Here is a 9,592-nt window from a genome sequence, read left to right on the forward strand (position 1 = left end):
TGTCCCTATCCCTCTTTCACAGGTTCCAAACCCCCTCAGTGAAGTCTAGTGCCCCCTCCCTCTATGAAAGGAATTTTTCAGTAGTAAACACATAACTTTTAGAAACAGAATGAGATCATTTTTGTACATGTCAATGACCCTTTTACTGATGCACAAGCTTACAAATGTGTTCCCCTCTGAAGCAAGATGATACAAGGAAATCGTCATCTGGCACTTTCAGTTCTGTATAAAAACATAGAGATATCAATAAAGAACATTAGCATTCCAGAAAGATAACTTCTGCAATTGCAACTTCCCAATTGAGTATGCCACACTAAGGACTGAAGTGAGGTTGATACATATTATTTACTGTGAATAAAATTTTATTTAAATTTTTGCCAAAAGAATTTTTATAAGAATGTAAGCAAAATCTCATAAATATGCAATAAAACTACACTGAATTTTATGTTAACCATATGCCTTACATCCAAATATTCATAAAATTCTTTATACTTTATAATTTCAGGTTTAGGTATACAAATTTCATCAATTTTTAAATAAATGCCTTCAAATGTATGAAAATGGTAGGAAAAGACAGTATGAAGCATTTTTACAGAGCTAAGAAATAGACAATTAGTAGTAATATGATGTAAAAGTACCATTCTTAGTAATCCTGGATCCCTAGTCCCCACTCTGTCTCAAGAAACAAATAAGCTGTCGTTTACAGATATAAAGATTTTCCACTTCACAAGACTCATCCATACCACTGTTTGTTGCACTATATATTATGCATTTCTTTGGATTTGGGCTTTTAATCAATGGAAATCTGTAATGCAGAAGAAGATATTCACATAAGGGAAAAGGAAGTGAGAATGCTCAGGGACTTTTTATTCTTATTAAAGCATAGAACCTTTTTCTTTTCGAGACAGGGTTTCATTATGTCACCCTTGGTAGAGTGCTGTGATATCGCAGCTCACAGCAACCTCAAACACTTGGACTTAAGTGATTCTCTTGCCTAAGCCTCCTGAGTATCTGGGACTACAGGCACATGCCACAACGCCCGGCTATTTTCTTTTTCTTTTTTTTTTTTTGGTTGGAGTTGTTGTTGTTTAGCAGGCCCAGGCCGGGCTCGAACCCGCCAGCCTCAGTGTATGTGGCTGGTGCCCTACTCACTGAGCTATGGGCACCGAGCCAAAGTATAGAACTTTTAAAAGCACTTAAATGAGATACTAACATATTGAGTTTTATTGTTCTTTCAATAACCACAATTTTCATGGTGCCAAGAATAAAATATTCCAAAACACTCCATTATTCCCTTACTAATCAGTAGCACTGAGGCCAGGGATTGTTTTAGTTTCACTGTTGTCATTAATGGTATTGATGTGTGCAATGCTTCATTTTCATTTTATTTAACATGTAGGAAAACAATCAGAGCATAAACTCTGATATTGTGTGATGCTGAATATCTCACATTTATGAGTGAAAATGAGATTCAGTCCGGGCACAGGGGCTCACGCCTGTAATCATAGGACTCTGGGAGGCTGAGGCAATTGGATGACTTGAGCTCATGAGTTGAAGACCAGCCTGATTAAAAGCAAGACCCTGTCTGTATTAAAAAGTAGAGAAGCTGAGGCAAGAGGATTGCCCGAGCCTGAGGTTGCTGTGAGCTATGATGCCACAACACTCTACCCAGGGTGACAGCTTGAGACTCTTGTCTCAAAAAATAAAACAGGAAAGAAAAGAAAATGAGATTTAAATATCATAAAAATATAGAAAATAAGCCCATAATATTTAACTGGGATGCTGAGAGGATCTGAGGATGCTGAGAATATTGTGCTCCAGAATAAAATATAATGGACATACCATTTTCTCTGGACTGCCCCTATGCTCGTGAGCACCTGTCTGTACATGCACATGTATCTCCAAGTGTTTTACTAAGACAAAACTAAAACTTATGTCGAAAGTTCTTTTATGATCACAACCACACTCATTTTCATGTCCTTGAACATAAACTTAGATATTATAGGGGAGCAAAAATCGTTCTCTGTTGCACCTTCTCTTTTTTCTGTATGCTCATGCACTAGGCAGGTAATTTTAGTTTCAGTGCTCCTAGATGCTACCTTCACTAGTCAAATCTAGAAATAAATTTCCAAAGGTCAAAAAAGCCCTTGACTATCAGAAACTTACAAATCCCGTGATAAAGGAGAGCCATCCTCCCAAAACCAGGCAGCACGTTCTTCATTGTAAGAGAGTCCAGTCCAGTAAAAGTGTTCATTGGAGGGCATAAAAGCCTGTTTAGAATCAGAGACAACCATATTAGCTGATTTGAATATTTTCTGGGTACAACGTCTTTTTAAGGACATCAGTGTTCAGAATAAGATTCAGCTTGTCCATCATACAAATTACTTTTAATTGCCAATTTAGAAAGTATAATCAGATGCCTGAAATTGCTCATTTATCAGGCTCATTTATTTATGGGAAAAAATACCATAAACTCTTATTTCTTGAAGGAATAAAAAACCTTAAAGGAAGATAGTTTTCATGGTAGCTTCCTTCACAGGGGATCCATGATCAAATTTGATCCCAAATTAACACTATCATGAAGGATGAATCCCATGGTTATAACCTACTCAACCCCAACTCAGCACAGACACTATATGAAACTGAAGACATTTTTCACTTTTTCTTAAGAAGTGGGTAATTTTTATGATTATCCTTTTTACACTTGTTACATAGAAGCTAGAAAAATGCCAAAAGGTATACAGTTACAAAAGAAATTATAAATTCTGTTAAAAAAACTAAAATTTGCAAAGTCCAAAATAATGACCTGCTGTTTCTTCTTTGAATTTTCCCTGAAAAGTTTCTCACACTTTATCTGTTACTTATCTTAATCTCTATCTCTAAGATGTAAATCTTTGAGGAATTTTATGTAGGTTTTACAAGGATCGTTTTAAGGTACATGGAATTGATAGGTCATTAGTTCTGTTTACTACAGAGAGTCCCTGAGCTACAAACATCCCGCTGACGTGCGGCTCACTTACAAATGGGGGTAATTGGTACCTGTTCCAACTTGCAACGGGTTCAACTAAGAACAAACTAACAGAACCTGTCTCGTTCATAACCTAGAGACCGCCTATAATATGACTAAAGACTTGAGTCAAAGAGTTTAACTTATTTAGATACTTTGATATCCAGATCAAAGAAAATACAGGAAGCTAGAATCAAGTACATGCCAGTTCATCTTTGTTTCGAAGCTGAAGCAAACTGGAATTCTGAGAAACGCAGAATTTCCTACTTTCTTCCCAAGTTTTCTCTTCAGTAGAAATGAAGTAACAGTTGCGTTGGTACCCAACCCACTTCTCTGGGCAATGACAGCAGTCAGAGGCTAAGAGAAAAAAAATCACAAATAATATTGGATATTTCAATTTTTATTAATATTTAATTATTTAAAAATAATTTTCTATTTATTTACTATTTCTATAATATTCTTTGAGAATCTACTATATATACTACTGTTCAGGCTTTTTTCCCTTTCTTCTTTTTTTTTTTTGGAGAGACAGAGTCTCACTTTATCGCCCTTTCATAGAGTGCTGTGGTGTCACACAGCTCACAGCAACCTCCAACTCCTGGACTTAGGCGATTCTCTTGCTTCAGCCTCCTGAGTAGCTGGAATACAGGTGCCCTCCACAACACCTGGCTATTTTTTTGTTGCCATTTGGCTAGAGCTGGGTTTGAATCCGCCACCCTCGGTATATGGGGCCGGCACCCTACCCACTGAGCCACAGGTGCCACCCTGTTCAGGCTCTTAATATGAACAGATTATATGATACTTTCTCCTCATGAAGATTATGTTTCAAGGATAGATTCAAAATTATATAATTTCCAATTATTTGTTAACTTAATTATAATGTAATTTAGGTGAGTTTACAAAAAATCGGTATGTTAAAACAGCACATGGTAGCATATCCAATAGGGGCATTTGAGGAAACTTTTTTGAAAGAAATGACCCAAAGCTGAGCACTGTCCTATAAATAGGAGTTAAACAAATGAAAGAAAGATTTAAAGGAGGAAAATATTTTAGAATAGTTCCTGTGTCAGAAAAGAATATTGTACAATGGAAGAATTCTGATACAGATTTGGACATTTTACTATTAAAAAAAAAGATAAGCCAATTAATCAGCTTAAGGTCTGATTTGACACTTTATCAGTGATGTCTTCATCACTACTTGTCCAGTGATACTAGCCATGACACTTGGCAGTCACTCAAATCTTTGCCTTGTAAGTGTTTGTGAGGTGTTGAGGTAAGATAAAAAATATAAATGAAGTTCTGTGGGGTCACCGAAGATGGTGAGAAAACATGTGGAGGATTGGGGGAAAATATACTTTAAAAATTGCACTTTGAGTTGCATTCACTGGATAAGAAAGGCTTAGAATTGCAGAAATCTGTGCATTGTATTCTGAGTCATTAAAGAAGCAAAAGAAAGTTAAAGAGATATGAAAGCAGAGGTTATACGCAGGTAATTAGGATAAGCTGTAATATTTACTGTAGATTTTTGTTTCTTAATCATGAGCACTTATATAGGAAACATAGCTGTCATTTCAGGCTACTTTTTTCTTATTAATTATATATTAATAATTATTTCCTTATTAATATATAAATGATGCACATTCAATGTAGTGTAATCATTCTTACAGTAGAAAACAATAAAATGAGGTTAATAGGAAAATGTATATTACCAAGTATAATATTTATTTCATCTTGCTCTTTCATGTAAAACACAAAAGACTATCAAACCTACCTTCCTGGAGTTCTTTGTTGGAGCCTGGAGACACGGTTGACTCATTATGTGGTTCAGTAAATGCTGTAGAAATGATGAGAAATTTTCTTAATTAGGTATATGTTTACGAAATAATAAAATAGTACATACTTAGTATTAATAAAGTGAAATTTTTATTATTAAATTATATCCTTAAACTTTAGATTTTTGCATAGACTTCTCTAGAAAAACTTACAATTGAACAAAATTCCCAAAGTAGCCACCAACAAAAGACATATTAGTCCTAAGGTCCCAGAAATCAACCTCCACGGAGTGGTCTGAAACACTGTAGAGAAAGACAAACAGAACAATGAATTAAAGGACAAACACAGGGGTGAAGTTCTCAAAAGCAGAACTCAGTGAGTAGCATCCAAAAAGTTCTTGCATTTGATAATAGCTATCTCATCAATAAAACTCTACAACATGAAGACGTTCCATCAGGACTTCACCCACTATCAACATTTTTCTGCCGTGTACCTTGTTCTTCAGTGTGATGATCCATACACTTTCTTCTGTCTCAGGCCTGCCTCAATAATGTAGATTTACCAACTTTCTTTTTTCTGAGACAGAATCGCACTCAGTTACCCTTGTACAGTGTCGTGGCCTCACATCTCACAGCAACCTCAAAATCTTGGGCTCAAGAGATCCTCTTGCCTCAGCTTCTGAGAAGCTGGGACTATAGGCGCCTAAGACAACACCTGGCTAGTTTTTCTATTTTTAGTAGAGAAGGGGTCTCACTCTTGCTCAGCCTAGTCTGGAACTCCTGAGCTCAGGCCATCTGCCTGCCTTGGCCTCCCAAAGTGCTAGGATTACAAGCATAGGCCTCTGTACCCAGCGTACAACTAGTTTTTAAATTGTCTGAGAAACATAAGATCTGGGGTGAGAAGAAATCAAGAAGCACCAATCTGCATTAAATGGACTTACATAACAGATATTTACTTATATTCTTTCAACAGAATCAGATGATAGTATAAAACCACTAGGTAGATGAGAACATAGAGTCCAATAATAATCTTATTTTCTCAAGGTATCAATCTAGTATGTATCCAAGCCAGAAATCAAGTGAGTATGCTTTGGCCCAGACTCTTACACTTAACATATGCTATCATTTTTACAATGATATTACTTAGGAGTGTGCCTTCTCCCAATCTTCAACAGGCTCTGCTCTGGTAAATGTCTAGCTGCCCAAGGGTTTGTTGAATTATTACAGGGAAGAGAAAGCGTAGGAACATTCTGGAATTGGAGTGATGACTGGTTCTACAACCAATGTATGGGTAATATCTTGGGGACCTGGGCTCACTTCAGACTACATTAACTTACGATACATAAACAGTTTTTTTCCAAGAACATTACATTTACTCATATTCAGAATTATTTGCTTAAAGGCTTTTTCCCTAAAACATTTCGACATTAGGAGATTCTACATTAACGTTAGCACACTCAAGAAGTGATGCTGTTGCTAACAACAGTGTAATGTATCAAACTGTTAATCAGTGTAATTTTTGGATGTCATAACAAAGAAAAAACTTTACAAAACTTTTAAGCATTGTGTCATTAATATTCGGCATTCTCTATTTATTTACATGCCGTGATTATGTTGCTCACAAAACCAGGTCACTTTGATTCTCACTCAGAATTTAGAGATAGCCCTGAAGTCACTTTTTGAAAGCGTTGGAAAAGTCTCACAAACTCATGTCTAACTTACAGAATCAAGAATCAGGAAAATAAGATGAATGTGGAAAGTGCTGATACACATGAAAAGCCTAAAAATACCCACTGTTAGCAATGTCCTTTTCTCTTAAAACACTGCCCCCGAATTAGTCAATCCATGAAATATCTTTTCTGGTTAACTTTTTTTAAATTTTGTGACTAGGGTCACACATACCTGCCATGAGAAATGATGTACCAAGGTCACTGCAGAGAAGACACGATGTCTGCTTGTTCAGGAAGAACCGGGTCAGAGCATTGGAGCTGAGCTGGATGTTAAGGAATCCTAACGTTGACCGCGAAAAAATTCAACATCGAAAGAGAAAGAAAAGTTTGTGTATTTAAATGATGCTCTTTAGTCATCTATTGGCGACATATGTTGGTATGGCACAGAGAAGCAGCAGCAAAGCAATCAAATTATAAGTTTCACCTTGTTCCAGGAACTAAATCACAGGAAATCCTCACAGTACGTTTTTTTTTTTTTTTTCCACACTGCGTTTTATTGAGCAGGTAGTTGCAGTAGTGTTTCTGAGCTGCCTCACATTCCCCAGTCAGCTGGGGCCTAAGGTGGCTCACAGTACTTTTGTAATATTAACACCTTGGGCAGCACTAAAAAAGGTGAGAGGGAGATTTTTTTTTTTTTAGTGTTTGAATATCAGAGTCATCTTGAAATGTTACGTGAAAAATGGGGAGAAATGAGCAAACCAAAGGTATATTTAATTAGTATAACAAACTTCCACGCGGAATTTTCCTCTTTAAATAGTAACGAATGTTTATTATCTACCTTGTGAACAACACAATTTAAAGCACTTGGCGTATGTCAGTTTATTTCTTAAAAATGGCTTCAGAATGAAGATGCATGGATGTGGAGGCAGTCTGGTTGAAACAGCTGCCACCCCACTGATCACCTGAGTTTATCTGGCTGACAGGTGTCCCCTGCCTCCCTCAATGCTCCAGGGGCATCCCTCTCGCAGCTGTGCACCTGTGCGCTCAGTGGAAAAGGACGACCTTCCCCAACACAGAATTCCAGACTCAAGTCAAAAACCGAGCACACCCGACACATACATAAACACAAATGTAGTGCATGTGTAATTCTCTACATATAACCCCTCCCTTTCTTTCTGAACTGCTAAGCCTGGTTGATGCTCTGATTCCTTTTTGTTCCTAGGTAGGCGAATGGGTTTCACATTTCACACACAGCGTCCCTTCCACTCATCTGCACCCTCAGGCAAGGTCATTATTGCCCTGACCTTGTCCCTTGAAATACTGGCTGAACTGTGGACAACCAGTATCTGCATCCCTATCTACGGGACATTTTTCTCCTAGAATATTTTGTTTCTATTATACATGGCAGTCAAGAATTCTCTGAATATTGGTCAGCAGGATGGGCCTCTACCAAGGAATCTCAGGATGTAGTACTAGTATAATCCAGCAATTTCAGCCCTACAGGGAGGCAGTTCTAAACATTGTATTCTGCCCTATTTCCCAGAATCACTCAACAATGTTAAGCTCCAGCTGCCTACACTAAGTCAAGAAAACTTCTGTCACATACTGCCTTCCTTTCCCATATTAACACTCCCTTTCCTACCTTCATTCAGTACACATTCCAAACAAACATGACAGTCAAAACCCTTCTCAGCATCTGCTTTAGAAACCAACCAGATTATTCCACCACCATGTTCAGCTTCACTTATATAAATTTACTTTTGAAAAGTTAGGTATTCGGGTGGTGCCTGTGGCTCAAGGAGTAGAGCGCCAGCCCCATGTACTAGGGGTGGTGGGTTCAAGCCCAGCCCCCCCCAAAACTGCAAAAGAAAAGAAAAGTTAGGTATTCATCCAAAAGAACATCTTCCCTTTACAGGGCCTCTCCTCCCCCAGTGTCCACTGTGAACAACCACCCTCTTCCTCCCCTGTAATTACCAGTGCGCTTGTTCCAAGCAAGTGATGACTTTAACGGCTAAAACACCTTTAAAACTGAGCAAAATGCTACAGAAAGAAACCAATATCCACTTAAGATATGAACAGTGAAGTCGTTTTTCTTATCTAGAAATTTGTAACTAAAATGTTGCAGAACATAATAACAATTGTTAATCATAGGTCATATAGGTTTTCCTTTAAAAAATATGGCTTTAAAATAAATAAATGGTAAGTTGCAAAAGAAAAAAATAAACAAAAAATGAGCTTTGTTACAATACTTTTTAAATAAGGAATCTAAGGTTAGACTTAAAGCCTCTTGAGCAAAGCCAAAGATTTAACTGCCTGTAGATACCTATATGAACTGGCTTAATTCATTTTTTCTAGAGGTCCCAAAGTAACTTGTCAGGAAGTGATATTCTACTTACCGCACATCAGGAAATGTTACAGTTGAGGTATCAGGCCAAATTATTCAGAGAGCTTTCATGAACCTTATGAAGTCGACCTGGTTCTTTAAAGCAGTTTGTTCCTTCCTGAAAATATACTATTATAGCATCTCCATATAGCATCCTTTTATAAAACAGGATATACAATAATATGATTAGTAATTAATAATATAATAATAAATATAGTAATTAACAATACAATAATAGATAATACAATAATATTGTATTGTTAATACAATAATAAAATGTAATTACATTACATTACAGTATAATTACATTATATTGCCACAAAATTATTATTTTTATTTTTTTATCACTCATTCTTTTTATTAGCAATCATTGGTATTCTTACCAGTACTGTCCTAATGTAGTCTTTTTTTTCTTTCTTTTTTTTTACTGTTAAATCATAGCTGTGTACATTAGTGCAATCGCCTGTACCTATTCTAAGATGCACCATAGATGTGGTCCTACTCATTACCCTCCCTCCACCAAGACCTCCCCCCTCCCTTTTTTTTTTTTTTTTTGTAGAGACAGAGTCTCACTGTACTGCCCTCGGGTAGAGTGCCGTGGTGTCACATGGCTCACAGCAACCTCTAACTCCTGGGCTTTCATGATTCTCTTGCCTCAGCCACCCAGGCAGCTGGCACTTCAGGCACCTGCCACAACGCCCGGCTATTTTTTTGTTGCAGTTTGGCTGGGGCTGGGTTTGAACCCGCCACCCTCGGCATA

The 9,592-nt window shown here is 37.1% G+C and overlaps 1 protein-coding gene across 1 annotated transcript; it reads right to left on the reverse strand.

Moving 5' to 3' along the window:
- Window positions 1-370: 370 nt before the first annotated feature.
- Window positions 371-7,087, reverse strand: LOC128561744 (natural killer cells antigen CD94-like). The gene is made up of 6 exons (XM_053556304.1): window positions 6,682-7,087; window positions 4,993-5,082; window positions 4,779-4,841; window positions 3,213-3,364; window positions 2,167-2,270; window positions 371-805 (listed from the first exon to the last, which is right to left on the reverse strand). The coding sequence occupies exons 1-6, from the start codon at window positions 6,686-6,688 to the stop codon at window positions 661-663; spliced, it is 561 nt and encodes a 186-aa protein (XP_053412279.1). The 5' UTR covers window positions 6,689-7,087; the 3' UTR covers window positions 371-660.
- Window positions 7,088-9,592: the final 2,505 nt, after the last annotated feature.

This window comes from Nycticebus coucang, chromosome 12 (genome assembly GCF_027406575.1).
Source record: "Nycticebus coucang isolate mNycCou1 chromosome 12, mNycCou1.pri, whole genome shotgun sequence".
Classification (NCBI taxonomy): Eukaryota; Metazoa; Chordata; class Mammalia; order Primates; family Lorisidae; genus Nycticebus; species Nycticebus coucang.